We start from the raw sequence: 21312 nt of genomic DNA on the forward strand, positions 1-21312 counted from the left end.
TGGGGAAGACAAGAGAGACATGTCTATTCAAAAGAAAAAATTATGAGTAACTTGTCTCATGGTAAGTGTTCTAATGGAACCTTCAATTGCTTGCCATCTTCCGCCAAAGAGAACATTTTTAGAAATTCATTTATATGTCTTTGTTGCCACGCGCAGGCTTTTCTCTAGTTGCAGAGAGCAGAGGCTCCTCTCTACTTGCAGTTCATGAGCTTCTCATTGCAGTGGCTTTTCTGGTTGCACACACTCTAGGGTGCACAGGCTTCAGTAGTTGTGGCACGTGGGCTCAGTAGTTGTGGTGCACACAACTTAGTTGCCTCACAACATGTGGAATTATTAACCCACTGGATCATGGGGAAGTCCCAAATAGAACATTAAAGACAAAGGAATTGAGTGGACACAGTGCAGATGGTATAGAGATGAGCATGACTATAAACTCCTGGGTTCTCCAAAGGAGCACCTTAGCCCCACTTAGCTGTATGTCAGCTGTAAGTGTGTGAAGACAACTCAGGTAGGTTGGCCCTCCTTTTGTTGTGTGGCGGAACATGGAATCCAAATGGTCCCTTCTAAGTTGAAAGAAGATATTCCAGCCCAAGTGAAACTTCATATGGGAAATCAAATTCTCCTGGTTTGAATGCATATACCCCAGAACATGACTACACGTATATATACATATGATTTTACAAACCAGCTTTTTTTCTTACAATATCTTTCTGTGTCAATAAATGTAGGCACTGAATACTTTAAGCGAGAGCTTCTCAAACTAAATGTTTATATGAATCCCATGATTCAGCAGGAGTGTGGGGTGGTGAGCAGTTCCGAGATTTCACATGTCTAACCTCTTCTCAGCAGAGGCTGTGGTCACAGATTCTGCTTCATATATCAAGGCTTTAACAGGAGTGTGGGGTGGTGAGGAGTTCCGAGATTTCACGTGTCTAACTTCTTCTCAGCAGAGGCTGTGGTCACAGATTCTGCTTCATATATCAAGGCTTTAACAGCCACGGGGAATGTTCCATATGATTTATACCACAAGTTACCAACAAATTACCTGTTGCTAGGCCATGAAATTAAAAGACGCTTACTCCTTGGAAGGAAAGTTATGACCAACCTAGATAGCATATTCAAAAGCAGAGACATTACTTTGCCAACAAAGGTCCATCTAGTCAAGGCTATGGTTTTTCCAGTGGTCATGTATGGATGCGAGAGCTGGACTGTGAAGAAAGCTGAGTGCCAAAGAAGTGATGCTTCTGAACTGTGGTGTTGGAGAAGACTCTTGAGAATCCCTTGGACTGCAAGGAGATCCAACCAGTCCATTCTGAATGAGATTAGCCCTGGGATTTCTTTGGAAGGACTGATGCTAAAGCTGAAACTCCAGTACTTTGGCCACCTCATGCAAAGAACGACTCATTGGAAAAGACCCTGATGCTGGGAGGGATTGGGGGCAGGAGGAGAAGGAGACGACAGAGGATGAGATGGCTGGATGGCATCACTGACTCAATGGACGTGAGTCTGAGTGAACTCCGGGAGTTGGAGATGGACAGGGAGGCCTGGCGTGCTGCGATTCATGGGGTCGCAAAGAGTTGGACATGACTGAGCGACTGAACTGAATTGAACTGAACTGAGGCATGTTAGAAGGGCTTCCCAGGTGGTGCTTTACTAAAAGGTAAAGAACCTGTTTGCCAATGCAGGAGACCTAAAAGACACAGATTCGATCCCTGGGTTGGAAGATCCCCTGGAGAAGGAAATGGCAACTCACTTCAATATTCTTGCCTGAAGAATCCCATGGACAGAGGAGACTGGTGGGCTACAGTCCATGGGGTCACAAAGAGTTGGACACTACTGAAGTGACTTGGATGGATGCATGCAGGCATGTTAGATAGTTCAGTAGAAATTACAATTTACTCTTTGCTCTTATAATTCCTGTTCACATTCAGTTTTAGTTTGAATCTTAAATATCATTGGGAAAGTACATTTTGGTGGTGGGGAATTTATCATGTTTGATGACAGACTATAGGCATATAACACATTCATTCCATGTGGAATGTTTCTTTCTTTCTTTTTTGGCTGTGCTGGATCTTTGTTGTGGCATGCAGGCTTTTCAAATTTCAGCATTCAGGTTTTCTAGTTGTGGCACATGGGCCTAGTTGCTCCACGTCATGTGGGGTATCACTTCCCAAACCAAGGATCAAACCCGCATCCCCTCTGTTGGAAGCCAGATTCTTGACCACTGGACCTCCAGGGATATCCCTGGAATGTTTCTTAAGGTCCTATTCTGTGCCAGGTCCTACCCCTGCACCTCAGTCATCCAGGCAAAAGGGTAGAGGAAACCTAAAATGTACACAGGAAATTTCAGTTCATAATGGTAAACAGAGATAGGGGAGTGCCCAGGGGTGATTATGGTATTTAAAACGAGCTTCACAGAGAAGGAGAGGGTTTAAGGATGAAGGAGCTTCCCTGGTGGCTCAGACAATAAAGAATCTGCCTGCAATGTGGAAGATCCAGGTTCGATCCCTGATTCGGGAAGATCCACTGAAGAAGGGAATGGCAACCCACTCCAGTATTCTTGCCTGGAGAATCCCATGGACAGAAGTGCCTGGTGGGCAGCAGTCCACAGGGTTGCAGAGTCGGACATGACTGAGTGAGTAGCACTTCCACTTTTGCAAGGAGAAAATGGTGCAGAGAATGGGGACCGGGACCCTGGAGTCCTGTGCCTTGCATGGGGGAGTTGATGATTGCAGAGGTGGGAATGGAGGTGTGATTCCAAGGCACCCAATGTGGTCTGCAGACTGAGTGAAGGAGTAGCTGGGCCGTCACGGTGGGGAGGAGAGACCTGTGAAGGAAGCTGGGCATTTGGCTCAGAGGATAAAGCGTCTGCCTGCAATGCAGGAGACCTGGGTTCGAACCCTGGGTTGGGAAGATCCCCTGGAGAAGGAAATGGCAACTCACTCCAGTATTCTTACCTGGAGAATCCCATGGACAGAGGAGCCTACAGTCCATGGGGTCGCAAAGAGTAGGACACGACTGAGCGACTTCACTTTCACTTTCAGGAGAGAGAGCCTGACCAGAAACTGACAGGGCAAGCACAGAAGGGGCTTCCAGAAGATGCTGCCTGTCCAGAGACCCCAGGAAGGAACATGGACAGGATTTAAGAAAGGCTTCTGATGGGGTTGGATTGGAAAGCTGTGGCCAGAAACCAGAGTGCCTAAAGGATGCAGGTTACCTAAACCCTCAACCATTGGGGTGGAAGCCTGGAAGGCAAGGGCAGGGGCCAGCGACCAGGGGGCCACTGTCACCCTGTGCCGAAGCTTGTACTTGTCACAGAACTAGAGGTGCCATCCCCTCTGTTGGGTAGAAACCTAGGATGCTGGCAGCCCCAGCTGCTGCTGGAGTTACCTTTGGGCAACTCCATCTCTTCTGCTCCTATGTCATGGAGTCAGGGAAAAGAAAGGGCTGCCGCCCCCTGTCCTTGCCTTCCAAGCTTCCACCTAGATGGTCCACAGTCACGACTCAGCAGGAAGCCGGGTGGCACAGTGGAGAGTCTGGGAATGCAGTTTGCAGGTTTCAGTCTCAGTTGCAGAGAGGATGAGAAAGAGGAGTGGGAGAGTAGAGGCCAGAGCCCACAGCCCTGTCCAGGGTGCCAGCCAAAGGCAAGGGCAGAATCCAGATTCTAATAGCGCTGTCTGCTTTGTTCTCGAGGGGTCCACTCAGGCGTGAAGTGTCATTCTGGTCATAAAAACACAGGCATCATAGAAACTTCCACTTTATAAATGTCTTGATCATAAGCAGCCCCTTGGGACCCTCTGCTTGGCTGACTGTGTGTCCAAGTGATCACAGAGTTATGGTGGTTGAAAACCTTTCACGGTCTCAGTTGATCTCATTTCTCCTTTAAAAAGAATTCAATAGATTCTTCAGCAGAAGTTTGCTCATGAAGCCCTTGGCATGTTTTTTTTTTTTTTAATATTCAAATGGAGTGAAGCAGGTCTATGAAAATTCTTACATTCTAGTGCTGCACGGTTAGAATTGGGGAGAGTATTAATGGTAGCAAAACATCAGTACTTGAATGTCAGTTTCAGAAGTTTTTTTCAAAGAAAATGTCACAACACTAATGGGGGAAATGAATAATGAGATGTTACTTCTTCCTGCTACAAGACTAAGTATAGTAAAGATATGATTTCCTAAATTAATATATAAACATACCATAATGCTATAGGTGCCTGTACTAGTTGAGATTTAAGTAACAGTTGCTTAAATGAGACAGAAGTTTATTTCTGTCATGCAAGAGTCCAGAGACAGGTGGTCCAAGGTGGATTGGTGGCTCTGTCCGTAGGGGTGGTCCAAAGACCCAGGTCTCTTCTCTCTCATTGCTCCTCCATCTCTTGGGTGGTGTGCTGTGTGGTCCAGAGCGGCTCATCAGGTGTCAGTATTTCAGCCATCAGGAAGAGGGATAAAAGAGAGAGGGGAGTACACCAAGAGATGCACCCTCAAGTTGTACAAGTCACTTCTGCTTGTTTCCCACTGACTAGAACTTAGCCATGAGACTGTACTGAGCCCCTAGGGAGGCTGGGAAATGTAGTCTTTATTCTGGGAGGCCATGTGCCCAGCTAAAAATCCAGAGTTCTGTTCAACTGAGAGGAGGGGGAAAACTGATATGGGGGAGATGTTTTGATGTCTACTACAATACCCATTAGAATATTACTTAAAAATTGAGAATCTGAGAATAAAATTAATTCAAAAAATTATGTGCCTGAGAACATATATATTTTTTAAAGAAAAACTTCTTTTAAAATTAGCATGTTTTCTTTTTTCCTTAGTGTAACCCTCTTCCTCTGTGTACATTCCTTTTCTTTTTTATGTACACTTTCTTTTTAAATTTTTATGGTAGAAAATTTCAAATATCATTGAGAATTGTACAGTGAACCCTGTGTACCCATTGCCTAGATTCAATAGCAATTTAAGGTTCATCTTGTTTCAGCTATTCCCACACACACTTATCCCCTTCCTGTTTTTTGAAGCGGTTTTCAGGTCTCCTGTTTGTCTGTAAATAGTTCCATATGTATCTCTAAAAGGTAAAGGCTCAAAAAAAAAAAAATTAGACCTAATTTGGGGATAGTTGTAGAGTCACATGCAGTTGTAAGATATAACTCAGATTACTCCTTTCCCCCGTAGTGGTGTGTGTCTGTGTGTGCTCAGTCGTGTCCAACTCTTTCTGACCCTATGGACGGTAGCCCTCCAGGCTCCTCTGTCCATGGGATTTCCCAAGCAAGAATGGATTGGAGCGTGTTGCCACTTGCTGCTCCTGGAGATCTTCCCAATCCAGGAATCAGACCCACGTCTCCTACATCCCCTGCGTTGGCAGGCATATTCTTTACCAGAGAGCCACCTGGGAAGCCCTTCCCCCTAATGGCAGCAAAACTGTAGGCTATTGAAGCTGGGATATTGGCAGGCATATAGTCAAGAAACAGAATATTTCTATCCCCACATGGACCCCTCATGTTGCCTTCCCACAGCCACTTCCACCTTTCCTTCCCGTACTCCTGACCACTACTGATCCGTTTACATTTCTGTAATTTTGTCATTTCAAGAACATTATGTAAATCGAATCCTATAGTGCGTACCTTTTAGTGTTGGCTCAGCTCGAGATTCGTCCAGTTACTGTGTCTATCAATCCGTCACTCCTCTTTCTGGCTGAGTAGTATTACATGGTACGGCCGTACAACATCAAGGCTCCTTAGGGAATTCCTGGTGGTCCAGTGGTTAGGACTCTGTGCTTTCACTGCTGAGGCCCCAGGTTCAATCCCTGGTCAGGGAACTAAAATTCTGCAAGCCACACAATGTGCCTCCCAACCCCACCCCTGCGAAAAAAGTTTCTTTAAAAGCATCATCTACCAAACTTACTTGCCTCTTCCCCTCCTCCTCCCTCTCCTCTCTTCACAGCAATGCCAAGTGACCACAGCCGCATGAAACTGAGAAGGGATTGCTCACGGCCCTCCCTGCAATGGTACACCAGAGCTCAGAACAAGATGCGAAGACCCAACTTGTTGCTAAAAGACATCCTCAAGTAAGACTGGGGCCTCGGGCCACAAGATGCCTCTGATTTGGGCAGAACTGGGAGAAAAATTCAGTGAGAGCCCCTTGGCCACACTTGGTCACGGTCGTTTAAAGGCATGTCTGAGTCAGGGTTCAGAGCACATGTGCCCCAGGTGCCTGCATCAGGTCGTCCTTGGTGGCAGTGCAGTGCTGGCCTAGGGGTCTCCAGGCCCTGCAGCTTCCAGGTCACAGCCCTTCCCACTGCTGTCCAACAAAAGAGGGCTTCCCCTTCGCCATTTCCAGTGAGTCTAAAAATGCGGTTAATTAAAATTCCCTACAGGCATTTGAATAACATTTAACATTAAACACTAAAAAGCATGAGAAGTATGTTCCAGCCAGGTTACCCTTCCATCCTAATAAGAGATGTGAGTGTGAGCATGCGCATTCAGTCATGTGACTGACTCTTTGCAAACCCATGGACTGTAGCCCTTCAGGCTCCTCTGTCCTTGGGATTTTCTTGGCAAGAGTACTGGAGTGGGTTGCCATTCCCTCTTCCAGGGGATCTTCCCAACCCAGGAATTGAACCCAGGGCTCCTGCCTGCAGGAAGATTCTTTACCACTGAGGCACCTGGGAAGTCATTAATAAGAGAAAGAATTGTTAAAGGGGGGATCTTGTTGGTTTTATTTGATACCAGCGAAACCAGGTGGTAAATTACCCTTTTTTTTTCATGTCTCTGGGTAGAAATCCAACCCTGAAATCTAGTCTCTCACCTCATTTTACTAATTTGGGAAGGAGATGGGTAGAAAAGAAAGTGTATATCAATAAACATCTCCTTTTATCATCAGTTCTGTTCAGTCGCTCAGTCGTGTCCGACTCTTTGCGACCCCATGAATCGCAGCACGCCAGGCCTCCCTGTCCATCACCAACTCCTGGAGTTCACTCAGACTCACGTCCATCGAGTCCGTGATGCCATCCAGCCATCTCATCCTCTGTCGTCCCCTTCTCCTCCTGCCCCCAATCCCTCCCAGCATCAGAGTCTTTTCCAATGAGTCAACTCTTCGCATGAGGTGGCCAAAGTACTGGAGTTTCAGCTTTAGCATCAGTCCTTCCAAAGAAATCCCAGGGCTAATCTCCTTCAGAATGGACTGGTTGGATCTCCTTGTAGTCCAAGGGACTCTCAAAAGTCTTCTCCAACACCACAGTTCAAAAGCATCAATTCTTTGGCACTCAGCTTTCTTCACATTCCAACTTTCACATCCATACATGACCACAGGAAAAACCATAGCCTTGACTAGACGGACCTTTGTTGGCAAAGTAATGTCTCTGCTTTTGAATATGCTATCTAGGTTGGTCATAACTTTCCTTCCAAGGAGTAAGCATCTTTTAATTTCATGGCTGCAGTCACCATGATTATCAAGGCTTCCACATGCCTGGCCCTGTGCTGGGTACTGGCCAAGTGGGAGATAGACCTAGGACCAGAACCCCATACAATGTGGATGGGACAGACTCACAGCCAGGAATTACAGTGCAGCAAAATCAGTGCTGTAGACACTGAACCTGCTATTAACCTTTTCTTCTTTCCTTTTTTTTTTTTTGTCCATGCTGCATGACTTACGGGATCTTAGTTCCCCTGATCCCCTGCATTGGAAGCTTCAAGTCCTAACCACTGGACTGCTAGGAAATTCCCCCCTTTTTTTCTTTTCTAATCAAAATAAGGGAATTATTAATGCACTCAATATAATATCTTTACTGAGGGCTGAAGAAAGGAATAGGTAATAACTGCCTTCACAAGATTCGAAACCGATCTGAATCTCTGCTGCCCACGCTTCCTCTTTCCACTTGAGGATGACTGCTATCACCAGTCTTGTGTGTGTAACAGATACTCTGTGTGTGTATTTCCCTCCCCACACCTTCAGTTTTTTACACAAATGGTTGCATCCCACTCACTTACCCCTTTTTACACAAATGGGTGCATCCCACTCACTCATTTTTACACAAATGAGTCACCCCGCTCACTTTTACACAAATGGTTGCATCCCACTCACTTCTGTATTTGATCCCACAGAAGAATTAAGATACTTGTTCAGGTTTCATGGTGGACTCTGTTGAAATGAGAATCAAGAAGTCTTTTTTTTAATTTGTTTTTAAATTGGAGGAAAATTGCTTTACAATGTCGTGTTGGTTTCTGCCATACAATAGTGCAAATCAGCCATAATTATACGTATATCACCTCCCACTTCCTAGTGATACTTTCTTGCATCATAATCCTCAGATACTAGGAAATATTTCACACTATTGTGTACAGTATACTATGCTAGATGCTGTATTTTTTAAACTGTCCCTTTCTTTAAAAAATAGATTATTTTCCCCTTAAGGTTATTCCTTCACTTTGTTTTTTCAATAGCACAAATTATTTAAAGGAGTGTTTCTTAAACTTGATTTAAATTTTTTTAACCTTTACTTTGTCAGTAACCCTTGGGGAGCTTAGTAAAACGAGATTTCTTAGGACTTCCCTGGCAGTCCAGCAGTTAGGACTCGTCATTTCACGGCCTGGCCCCAAGTTCAGTCCCTGGCTGGGGAACTAAAATCTCATAAGCCTCATGGCCTGGCCAAAAAGAATGAGATTTCTAGAACCAGGACTAAACTCAGTTCTTTTCTCCCAGTGTGTGTGTGTGTGTGTGTGTGTGTGTGTGTGTGTGTGTGTGTGTGTGTGTGTGTGTTTTAAACTGTGGAATAGTTTTAATTTATCAGTCTTTAAAAAAAAATTTATCAGAGTTTTAAAAATTGTTTTCACAGGTGGTCTTCAAGGTGACTGGTGATACTGCCTTAGTTCATTCTGTCTCGTTTCTGGGTATAATTTTTTAGAAGAATAATAAGTAGATTATTTATTTTGTTTTCTTTTTGTATGGAAGAGCTCACAGTATTTTCTCCCAGTTTTTTTTATTATGGTAAAATATCTTAGAATTACGGTCCTAACCATTTCTAAGTGTACAGTTTCATCGGCATTGTACACATTCACACTGTTAGACATCGCACTGTCCACCTCCACAACTCTGGATCCTTTGTACCCATTAAACACTACCCCCTCCTCCGCTTCCTCTAGCCCCTGGCAACCAACATTTTAGGTTCTGTTTCTGTAATTTTGACTAGGTGCATCTCATGTAAGTGGAATCTTACAGAATTTGAAGGGCTATTTTAGAGTAGCAAACAAAGCTGAGATTCTGTAGCTCAAAATTCAGTATTTTCTTTGAAGTCCAATAATCTTTATTGTGATTCAGATTTTACTGTGGTGCCTTTGCAGAAGAAAATTTTTTACTTGTTTATAACAAAGACAGTCATAAGTGACTCATTTATCTTGTTAGGAAAATAAGAAATGCCGCCCTACGAGGTCATCATAAAGGCTGTACTTTCTTGCCACGCGTCAGACAAACTCAATTTGGATTAGGTTTTCAGTTATTTCACATGTTCTCTCTTGATTATTCCATGACAGCATCATTGTGCCTCATTAATCTTTTTTCTAGGTGTACCCTGCTTCTTTTTGGAGTGTGGATCCTTTTTTATATCCTCAAGCTAAATCATACTACTGAAGAATGTGACATGAAAAGAATGCCTTACATGGATCCCGATCGCATAAAGGTTAGCTATTCTATCAGTGTGGTTTAAATTAGAATATTTCCAAGTGTATACTGAAATAGTAATATCGTCTCTAAAGTGTTATAAGTAAATGTTCATGAAAGTTATAAGCAGAAGGGAAATCATTTAACCTTTGCACTTCAAAGCACCCACCTTGCCCTCATTGTTCTTCCTTCATTCACTGAAGTCATGGGGTGAGGTTTTGAGCACCAGGGATGGGTTTTGTGGAAGACAGTTTTTCCATGGCCTGGGGTGGGAATGGGGATAGTTTTGGGATGATTCAAGCATATTACATTGATAATATCACTGCTGATCTGACAGAGGCGGAGCTCAAGCAGTAAGGCGAGCAGTGGGAAGCGTCTGTAAATAGAAATGAAGCTTTGTTTGCTTGCCAGCTGCTTACCTCTGGCAGTGTGGCCCAGTTCTAACAGATCATGGACTGGTATTGGCCTATGGCCTGGGGGTTCGTGAAGTTAATATGCTGTGATCCTATCAACATAAATGTTCTTAAAGCAGATCAGAAAGAAATTCTTTTCCTATTGTTTGTCATTTCTGTGTTTAATTTTTTTGTTTTAATGATTTCACATTGTATTTCAGGATTTTTCCTTCAATGTGTATTTAATTTTTTAATCAATTGTCATATTAAATGGTAATTCCACTGATTGAGTTGCAAATTATCTGATAATGTTCAGCCCTGGACAAAAGATGAGATGATTTTAAGTAAAGTAGCATGGTATTAATGATGACTGACACATATGGGTGCTTTACATATATTATCTTTATAAATTAAATTATATTTAATTGTCATGCAGTGTTCTTTGCATCTTACAGATGAAGTCTAAGGTTACCTGAGTGCTCAAGTCAGGGCTTGGACCCAGCAGTGTGTTTTCAGAGTGCAGACTCCTGATGACTCTGCTCCTTGCCCGGGTAGAGTGTCCACAAAGAAGAAGCCAGAAGTTATAGGTAGTGTGATGCAGAGAGCAGAGAGCTTCAACTTTGACCTGGTTTCAAATCTAAATGCTACTCAATTACAGTAGACCTTGGGCAAGTGACTTAATTGTTTGGTGTGCATGCCTGCTAAGTTGCTTCAGTCATGTCCAACTCTTTGTGACCCCTTGGACCATTGCAGCCCGCCAGGCTTCTCTGTCCATGGGATTCTCCAGGCAAGAATACGGGAATCGGCTGCCATGCCCTCCTCCAGGGGATCTTCCCAACCCAGAGATTGAACCCCAGAGTCCCCATTTTCTCAGCTGTGGGGCACTGATAACATCATCTGTGAAATGGAGTAATCAGAGTCTAGTAAGATAACAGGCACAGAGCCCCTTTTCCAGTTCTGGTTTTTACTCATGTGTTTCTAATCTGTATATGCTTGGAAATGCCTCATATTTTTTTGTGGGACAAACAGGTATAAACACATACGTGAAAAGAGCGTAGTTAATAAATGCACACATGGCTTGTGGAGAACCCTTGTGTCTCAGGAGTCTTGCTAATCACGGGGCCTTTCTTTCCTGCTGTTTCTGTCCTCAGACATTTGCCGACTCCATTCATCCCGGCAGCATGACTTGGTTCCTGCCAGTCTCTTCAGCCCCTGTGTCAGCCCTGCCTGTATCAGGCACAAAAAAACCCTTTAATCCACAATTAAGTTGTAGATCTTCTAAGGAGAAAAGCCTATTCAAATTCCCCACCCGATTTTTATCTGGGTTATTTGTCTTTTTATTACTGAGCTGTATTAAATTCCAGAGGAAGGAGAGAGGTTACATGAACCGCAGTGCAGCGTCTCCTCTTTGAACTCCAGATTGTACAGAAAATCCATGATTAAGTTTTAACAGGCAATTCTTTGAGGACTTAACAGTAATATGCGTGTGTGTGTGTGCCAAGTCTCTTCAGTCGTGTCCGACTCTACGACCCTATGGACTGTATCCTGCCAGGTTCCTCTGTCCATGGGATTATCCAGGCAAGGATACTGGAATGGATTGCCATGTTCTCCTCCAGGGGATCTTCCCAACCCAGAAATCGCATCTTTAACGTCTCAGGCATTGGTGGGCAGGTCATTTACCACTATCGCCACCTAGGAAGCCCCTACAGTAATATACATTATATTTAATATTCCTTTGAGGAATAAGACAGATGCCTCCTCTTTGACTTCATAATTCCCAGTAGACAGGAAAAAAGCTCTCCCTCCTCTTCCCTCTAAGCCATGCAACATGAATTCCCCCTTTAGGCTGGTGGGGCCAGTTTTAAACTGAAGTTCACTGTTGAACCAGTAACAGCCTCTCATGGTTGCTAATGCCCTGCCCCAGTTGGCTTCAGTAAGGATTCCTGACTAGTCCTTGAGCAGAGGTGGAGGGGGCGGGGTACCTAATGGGCAGGGTCAGCTTCCCAAGCCCCACTGCCTGCTGGAGAAGGGATGATGACACCGATGAAGAAGGGACAGGAAATGGAGACGCAGGAGGCAGCCCAAGGGGCCAGCCACATCAACCCAGTTCTGAAAGACTTCTAAAAGATCATTATCTTTTCCAATTAGAAAGTGCCCCATAATTGTGTGGAAAGGAGAAGGAATGGGGATGTGGTTGTGTAAGTCAAATGGGTTTGTTCAAGTCTCAGTTTGGAAATTAATAAAGTAAGAAAGTGAAAACCTGCTCTAATCATGGTGAGATGAGGGGTGTCTTTTATTCTATTACTTGACACTTTTAAAAACGTTAGCGCTGTTGACTCTGTCAAAATGCCCTACTTCTCACAGTGGTCATGACTGTACCACAAAGCATGTGTCTCAGTGAGTATGGCCAAGGAGAGAAATAGCAAGAGTTACATGCTGCTAAGGATGTCGGGTGGGGAATAGCAGAATATGAGACTGAAAGGAGACAGGACCAGAGCATGAAAAACCTTGAATTCCATTCTTGTTGTTCAGTCTCTCAGTCCTGTCTGACTCTTTGTGACCCCATGGACTTCAGTGTGCCAGGCTTCCCTGACCGTCAGTATTTCCCAGTGTTTGCTCAAACTCATGTCCATTGCGTTGATGATGCCAGCCAACTATCTCATCCTCTGTTGCCCCCTTCTTCTCCTGCCCTCAATCTTTCCCAACATCAGGGTCTTTTCCAGTGAGCTGGCTCTTCACCTCAGGTGGCCAAAGTATTAGAGCTTCAGCTTCAGCCATCAGTCTTTCCAATGAATATTCAGGTTGATTTCCTTTAGGATTGATTGGTTTGATCTCCTTGCTGTCCAAGGGACTCTCACGAGTCTTCTCCAGCACCACAGTTCGAAAACACCCATTCTTCAGCCCTCAGCCTTCTTTATGGTCCAACTCTCACATCCATGCATGACTATGGGAAAAACCATAGCTTTGACTAGACTCTGAGCAGCTCCTAAATTTAATATCTGGTCCCACATCACTAAGCAGGAAGAGAAACCCTCTAAGTCCCCATTACAGAGGAAGTGGATGGGAAACTGGCTGGTGTGAATGGCTGGGAGGTGTTGTGAATGGCTGGGAGGTGGTGTGAACGGCTGGGAGGTAGTATTCAGTATGAGCTCCCTACAGAGAAATCTCTGTGTCCAGGCTTTGGTGGAGACTGACCCATCCTACCAAGAGCCCTTGGAAGAATCTGATGATTATGGTTGTATATCAGCAGAAGATCTCAGAGTCATGTGGGTGGGGCCCTGTTAGCTTTGTTGACGACATTCAGCAGCTTGCAAGGCCAGCAGCCCTGTTGGACTCTGAACATCCGGTTACATTCTGCCAGTGTGAGTACAGCAGAAGTGTGTAAAAACATCTGGCCAAGTGTTTGCTGTGGGTTTTGTATTTTCTATTTAAAGATGTCCCTTAATATGCAGCTTGTGCAAAAAGACTGACGGTGGTCTCTGCAGGGTTGCTACGACAGTTTGAGTGTAGTGCAGGTGCCAAGTCGCACTTAAGAGATATTTGAAGAGAGACAAGGTCATAGTCACATCAATTTAGGTTGGGGCCACATGGTAGCACCATTTTGAGCTTGGCCTTCTCTTGGGAACTAAAGACCACACATCATCACCCTGAGGGCTGCATTCTGGGCTGTTCATCAAGGCCAAGTTTATATCTTTGCTCTGACTCCATAGACCCACACTCACATATCTAAAGTAAGCAGAGTATTCCCTGGTGGTCCAGTGGTTAGGACTCCATGATTCCACTGCAGAGGGCCTGGGTTTGATCCCTTGACAGGAAACTAAGATCTTAAATGCCACACAGTGCAGCCAAAAAATAAATAAAAAATGAAGTAAGCAGAGTAACCCTGGGCTGAGTTTTGAATCAGTCCAGGCATTCACACCTCCAAACTGATCCTTCTCTCCCTGGTGTCCTTATTTTTCCCTTGACCATCCTTCAGTAGTCTCATAGAGGTGAGGAAACTGAAGCCTAGACCTTGGGCTAATGCTTTAACCAAGTTTACACTACGATAGCAGGGAGATCCAACCAGTCAATCCTAAAGGAAATCAGTCCTGAATATTCATTGGAAGGACTGATGCTGAAGCTGAAGCTCCAATTCTTTGGCCACCTGATGTGAAGAGCTAACTCACTGGAAAAGACCCTGATGCTGGGGAAGACTGAGATCAAGAGAAGGGGGCGACAGAGGATGAGATGATTGGATGGCATCACTTACATGAGTTTGAGCAAATTCAGGGAGATGGTAAAGGACAGGGAAGCCTGGCATGCTTCAAAGAGTCGAACACAACTCAGCAACTAAGCAACAACACTGTGATAAAGAGATCTGGAACTGGGTCTAGATCCAGATTGTCTGATTGTTTTCTTCCTAACAGTGTCTTTTGGTAAAGTATACATGCCATAAGACTTACTCCTTCTCCTTTTAAGCACCCAGTTGGAAGAGTGTTACTGATATTGGATATTTCTCCCGGCAGTCTTGATTCCAGCTTGTGCTTCATTCAGCCCAGCATTTCTCATGATGTACTCTGCATATAAGTTAAATAAGCAGGGTGACAATATACAGCCTTCACGTACTCCTTTCCCAATTTGGAACCAGTTCATTGTTCCATGTCTGGTTCTAACTGTTGCTTCTTGACCTGTGTACAGATTTCTTAGGAGGCAGGTCTGGTATTCCCATCTCTTGAAGAATTTTCCACAGTTTGTTGTGACCCATACAAAGGCTTTGACATAGTCAATAAAGCAGAAGTAGATATTTTTATGGAATTCTGTGCTTTTTCAATGATCCAGTGGATGTTGGCAATTTGATCTCTGGTTCCTCTGCCTTTTCTAAATCCAGCTTGAACATCTGGAAGTTCACAGTTTATGTACTGTTGAAGCCTAGCTTGGAGAATTTTGAGCATTACTTTGCTAGCATGTGAAATGAGTGCACTTGTGTGGTAGTTTGAATGTTCTTTAACATTGGAATGAAAACTGACCTTTTCCAGTCCTGTGGCCACTGCTGAGTTTTCCAAATTTGCTGGCATATTGAGTGTAGCACTTTCACAGCATCATCTCTTAGGATTTGAAATAGCTCAACTGGAATTCCATCACCTCCGCTAGCTTTATTCGTAGTGATGCTAAGGCCCACCTGACTTCACATTCCAGGATGTCTGGCTCTAGGTAAGTGATCACACCATCGTGGTAATCTGAGTCATTAAAGTTGACTCCCTGATGCCGGGAGGGATTGGAGGCAGGAGGAGAAGGGGATGACAGAGGCTGAGATGGCTGGATGGTATCACCGACTCGATGGACATGAGTTTGGGTAAACTCCGGGAGTTGGTGATGGACAGGGAGGCCTGGCGTGCTGCGATTCATGGAGTCACAAAGAATCAGACACGACTGAGCAACTGAACTGAACTGAAGGTCTTTTTTGTATAGTTCTTCTGTGTATTCTTGCCACCTCTTCTTTTTTTTTTTAATTTAAATTTATTTATTTTAATTGGAGGCTAATTACTTTACAATATTGTATTGGTTTTGCCATACATCAACATGAATCCGCCACAGGTGTACACGTGTCCCAATCCTGAACCCCCCTCCCACCCCCCTCCCCGTACCATCCCTCTGGGTCATCCCAGTGCACCAGCGCCAAGCATCCTGTATCCTGCATCGAACCTGGACTGGTGATTCGTTAATATCTTCTGCTTCTGTTAGGTCCGTACCATTTCTGTCCTTTATTGTACCCATCTTTGCATGAAATGTTCCCTTGGTATCTCTAATTTTTTTGAAGAGATCTCTAGTCTTTCCCATTCTGTTGTTTTTCTATATTTGTTTGCATTGATCGCTGAGGAAGGCTTTCTTATCTCTCCTTGTTATTTTTTGGAACTCTGCATTCAAATGGGTCTATTTTTTCTTTTCTCCTTTGCTTTTCACTTCTCTTCTTTTCTCAGCTATTTGTAAGGCCTCCTCACACAACCATTTTGCCTTTTTGCATTTCTTTTTCTTGGGAATGGTCCTGTACAATGCCACGAACCTCTATCCATAGTTCTTCAGGCACTCTGTCTGTCAGACCTAATCCCTTGAATCTATTTGTCACTGTCACTGTATGATTGTAAGGGATTTGATTTAGGTCATACCTGAATGGTCTAGTGATTTTCCCTATTTTCTTCAATTTAAGTCTGAATTTTGCAATAAGGAGTTCATGATCTGAGCCACAGTCAGCTCCCAGTCTTGTTTTTGCTGACTGTGTAGAGCTTCTCCATCTTTGGCTACAAAGAATGTAATCTGATTCCAGTATTGACCATCTGGTGATGTCCATGTGTAGAGTCTTCTCTTGTTTTGTTGGAAGAGGGTGTTTGCTATGACCAGTGCATTCTCTTGGCAAAACTCTATTAGCCTTTGCCCTGCTTCATTTTGTACTCCAAGGCCAAATTTGCCTGTTACTCCAGGTGTCTCTTGACTTCCTACTTTTGCATTCCAGTCCATATGATGAAAAGGGCATCTTTTCTGAGTGTTAGTTCTAGAAGGAGCATCTAGTAAGTTTATAGTTATACCTCCATCACCACAATCCCATTGAGAACATTTCATCACATGTTAATTGCCTCTCACCCCTTCTGTGGCCAGTCCCTACCCTCAACTACCAGCCCCAGGCAACCACTGGGTGGTTGAGATTTTATCATGCTACTCTCTCTGTGACTTGGTTATTCAGATTTTTCTGCCTTTAACCAGGTAAAAGCTATAGACAGCTAACCCATGGGAGTTAAGCCAGAGTTTACAAACATGGAAGTGAAAGTTTCATAACGTAACCCATACCTTTGGTTCATGTGGTCTGTGGCCGAGTTGGGTTCCTACACATTTCCGGTCAGCTCCAGACCTCAGACCCCCCTCCAACCCAAATGCTGTTCCCTGTCCTGGGTTTAAATCGATAAATAAAACATTGCCTTTTACTCAGAATTATGCCACTTACCTATATCTCTGAGAAGGACTGTCCTAAAAATTATGGGGTAGAACTGAACATGGAGATTCTACTGAAGAAAATTCATTTTTTAATACCCCTCTGTGGATTCTCACTTTGTGGTTTTCCATGGCAAATGGCTATGTCATTGACAACTGAAGCTGCCTGATGTCTATTTATTCTCAGTCATGGGCAGTCATCAAACTCAGCCTGGAAGTCTTTCAGAAACTGAATCTCCTGTGTCCCTGTGTCGATTCAGGAGCAAAGGGGCTTCCTCTGTCTTTGAGAGAGTCCATAGTCCTCTGTTTGGCGGTGGTCCTCACTCAGAATGGATGTCAGCCAGACTCACCGTGTCCTTCCTCACCAGCCTGCTCTGGCTCCCAGCTTTGGCACTGTCTGCAGCAGAGAAGAGGAAGGTTGTGATGCTTCCTGTCTGGACTACAGCTCTGCAAGGCGAGCTGTCCTCCCCGGGCATTTTTCTTCTGAGGTTTGAAGCCGGGAAGAGGAAGGAGGGAGGCTGACCGTGTCACTGGGATGGATTCATTGCACCTGCTATGAATGAGGGACAGGAAGCGTCACCATCATAAGATATAAAAGATATAAATGATGTGCTCTTTCCAGTACTAATAACTTTTTGAAACTGTGATTTTAAAAATAGGGAGGGGGTTCTGCTATATTCAGAGAATTGTTGTTTCTACAAAAGTATTATCATGCAGAAACGAGACAGGACTTTGAGAAAAAAACATAGTTGAGGCAAACATTTAGAACTGTATACAGCAATAATAATCCTCGAAATAGTACTGACACAGTTCAATGACACGTGTAACATGGGGTATTTTACAACATGTTTCAACAAATTGAAACAAAAAAGGAAAAGGGATTGCTGTTGTTTGGCTATTTCCAGTGGCACTGAGAACACTGTCACTGGGATGGATTTATTGCACCTGCTATGAATGAGGAACAGGAGGGGTCACCATCAGAAGGTGCTCTCCTCAAGGTCTAGAAAATTCACTTTGAAGCCTGAGATGGGACTCTCTGCCAGAATGGAAATTTCACTCCTTTCAAATTAAAGAGAAAATCCGGCGGCCAGAAGAGTCATGCTCCGGTCTCCGACTCCATCACCTAACCTCTCTTTCCGGTCCTGAGTCAGTCATGAGGCTTCCGTCTCCTAGTACTTTTCCGATGTTCTTTTTTATCCCAGGAGATTTGTAAAACAAGATGCTCGGGATATGCTTCCGTAGTGAGGAGTTAGACCTTTTGTCCTCTAAAAACTGTTATTAATAACCCTCAGGCCTGGGGTCTAGAGACAAGTGTGTACAGCACATGTGGTCCCTGTGCGTGCCCTGCCCGTGCAGTCCGGTGTTAAGTGCCAGTGGTTGCAGAGTGTCACTGAACTTGGAGGCCTGGTCATGGTGAAGCCTCCATTCAGGGTCTTCTTGGGTCACAGCTGGCTTCTTGCTTGGCTTTCTCACTGATTCCTTGCAAAGATGCCAGTTCAAACTCTTGCTCTCAATGGTGATTGTCAGCTGCTCTCTGTGGGCAGAGGCTAGGATCATAGGAGCCTGGGAGGCGATCAGACTAGGTGACCTGCCAGCTCAGTTGTGTCCTTCTGGGTGAACCACCCTGAGCCCACAAAGTGAAGATAGGACAGTCTTGCCAGCTGTCCTAGATGTCATGCTGGTGACCTGAGACTGTGACCATATCTGCAGCGTTGTCCGAGGCTCCAAGAACATCACTTCCCTTCTCCAGGCGTGGGGCCAGATCCTCAAGACATAAAAGATATAAATGATGTGCTCTTTCCAGTACTAATAACTTTTTGAAACTGTGATTTTAAAAATAGGGAGGGGGTTCTGCTATATTCAGAGAATTGTTGTTTCTACAAAAATTTTATCATGTAAAAATCAGACAGGACTTTGAGGAAAAAACATAATTGAGGCAAACATTTAGAACTGTATGCTGCTGCTGCTGCTAAGTCACTTTAGTCGTGTCTGACTCTGTGCGACCCCATAGACGGCAGCCCACCAGGCTCCCCCATCCCTAGGATTCTCCAGGCAAGAACACTGGAGTGGGTTGCCATTTCCTTCTCCAATGCATGAAAGTGAAAAGTGAAAGTGAAGTCGCTCAGTCGTGTCCAACTCTTAGCGAGCCCATAGACTGCAGCCTACCAGGCTCCTCCGTCCATGGGATTTTCCAGGTAAGAGTACTGGAGTGGGGTGCCATTGCCTTCTCCGTTAGAACTGTATACAGCAATAATAATCCTCGTAATAGTACTGACACGGTTCAAAAGACATGTTCAATACTAAAAATAAATATCCCAGCAAATAGAGGACCACACACCCACACACACACACACATACACACACACACGCACATACAGTTTGATGGAAGGAGGGATAAGGCAAGGCCAAGGCTGTGGTATGTAGTGATGAGGACGTAGAGCACAGCAATGAAGGAGAACTTCCTGCCAGACGGTCCCAAGGCAGCATTTGGCCAGACTGAGCCAAAGGGCAGACTGTGGGATGAGTGGCCATTTATTCCATGTTTGTCTGTGTCCCGCTGCCTTCAGCCAGGCTAGTGAACTTGGCCTTCAGCAGTCATTTCTTGTTGATGCAAAACATTAACATTGCAGTGAAAATTGTATACAAAACCAAGGCAGTTTTTTGTTGACAGGACAAAGTTGCAGGTTACACCTAGTTTCCATTCCAGGCTGTGAAGATCGTTACCCTAACTGATAATCCTGTTTTCATCCCACTAGACAGGAACCTGAAACAGGAAATCTTTTTTTTTTTTTCTCTCTCTCTCTCTTTTGGCTATGCTATACAGCATGTGGGATCTTAGTTCCCCAACCAGAAACTAAACCCGGGCCCCCTGCACTGGGAGCGTGGAGTCTTAACCACTGGACCACCAGAGAAGTCCCTGGGAATCTTTTTTCTTTTAAACTGTGGTTTAAAAAAACACCATAAAATTTAAATTTAATTTAAAATTTACCGTATTTATTATTTTTAAATGTAGTTTAGTCCTGTTAAATATATTCACACTGGAACATTTCCATCTTGCTAAACTGAAACTATCCACCCCCCCAGCCCATAGTAATCACCGGTCTGTTCTTTGTATTTCTGTGAATTTGACTACATTAGATACTCTCTATAAGTGGAGTTCTACAGTACTTGTCTTTTTGTAACTGGCTTATTTAGATGAGTATATCTTTGAGTTTCATCTGTGTTATATAGCATGTGTCAGGATGTTATGAACCATGAAATCTTCTGAGAAGATTTTTTTAAAATGATATCTTAAACACCTTTTTGAAACCCGGATTTATTTGAATGATCTAAGCCGGAAGGGTGGGAGGTGAGGGCCTTCCTGTTTCACTCATGCAATGAAACATCTTAATTGAGTTTATCTCCTTTTCATGTGGTTCTCCTAGATTTTCCTCTCAAACATCTAGCATAAATTGACTCTTTTTTAAGTATTTTTAAAAGTTTATTTATTTTTGGCTTTGCTGGATCTTTGTTGCTGCACATGGGCTCTCTCTACCATAGAGAGTGGGGACTTCTCTCTAGTTGCCATGCGAGAGCTTCTCATTGCGGTGGTTTCTCTTGTTACAGAGCACAGGCTCTAGGCACATGGGCTTCAGTAGTTACAGCGCTTAGGCTCCATAGTTGTAGCTCATGGGCTCTAGAGCATGGGCTCAGTAGTCGTGGCTCACATGCTTCATTGCCCCTTGACAAGTGAAATTTTCCTGGACTAGGGATCAAACCCTCATCTCCTGCATTGGCAGGAGGATTCTTAACCACTGGGCCACCAGGAAAGGCCCATCAATTGACTCTTAAATACAGTTGTTTTGTGTTACAAGTCAGTCATCCACAAGGGAGCCATGTCCAACAGCAGGGGGCTCAGTGTCACTGTCAGAGTGCACTTCTAATGCCTGAAGCCTTTGACACGCAGGTCTGTGTGCTTCATTCCAGAGAGCCCAGCAGTACGCCCAGCAAGTCCTGCAGAAGGAGTGCCGGCCCCAGTTTGCCAAGAGGTCGATGGCACAGCTCTTTGGGAGCAGGTACAGCTTGGACCTGCCACCGTTCGTCACGAAGGTCCCCGCAGAGAGTGAGGCCGAGTACAAGTACGACCCTCCTTTCGGATTCCGCAAGTTCTCTGGGAAAGTCCAGACCCTCTTGGAACTCTTGCCAGAGCATGACTTTCCTGAACACTTGAGAGCCAAGAGCTGCAAGCATTGTGTGGTCATCGGAAGTGGCGGGATCCTCCACGGACTGGAGCTGGGCCATGCCCTGAACCAGTTTGATGTCGTGATACGGTACGGTG

General features: G+C 44.4%; 1 protein-coding gene and 1 non-coding gene across 6 annotated transcripts in view; both read left to right on the plus strand.

Annotated features, from left to right (window-relative positions):
* Nucleotides 1-21312, plus strand: part of ST3GAL5 (ST3 beta-galactoside alpha-2,3-sialyltransferase 5) — a 57833-nt gene that overhangs the window by 24931 nt on the left and 11590 nt on the right. For 4 of the 5 annotated variants that reach the window (XM_070798816.1, XM_070798814.1, XM_070798815.1 and 1 more), the window contains 3 exons: nucleotides 5932-6055; nucleotides 9547-9661; nucleotides 20961-21304. In XM_070798816.1, coding sequence (XP_070654917.1) covers nucleotides 5932-6055; nucleotides 9547-9661; nucleotides 20961-21304 — 583 coding nt within the window. Of the gene's footprint in view, nucleotides 1-5931; nucleotides 6056-9546; nucleotides 9662-17254; nucleotides 17449-20960; nucleotides 21305-21312 lie in introns of those variants that run through there. The other variant, XM_070798817.1, reaches the window with a different exon arrangement.
* Nucleotides 5734-5806, plus strand: TRNAE-UUC (transfer RNA glutamic acid (anticodon UUC)). Its single transcript has one exon. It is a non-coding gene; the product is annotated as a tRNA-Glu (tRNA).

This window comes from Bos indicus, chromosome 11, assembly GCF_029378745.1.
Source record: "Bos indicus isolate NIAB-ARS_2022 breed Sahiwal x Tharparkar chromosome 11, NIAB-ARS_B.indTharparkar_mat_pri_1.0, whole genome shotgun sequence".
NCBI classification, from domain to species: Eukaryota; Metazoa; Chordata; class Mammalia; order Artiodactyla; family Bovidae; genus Bos; species Bos indicus.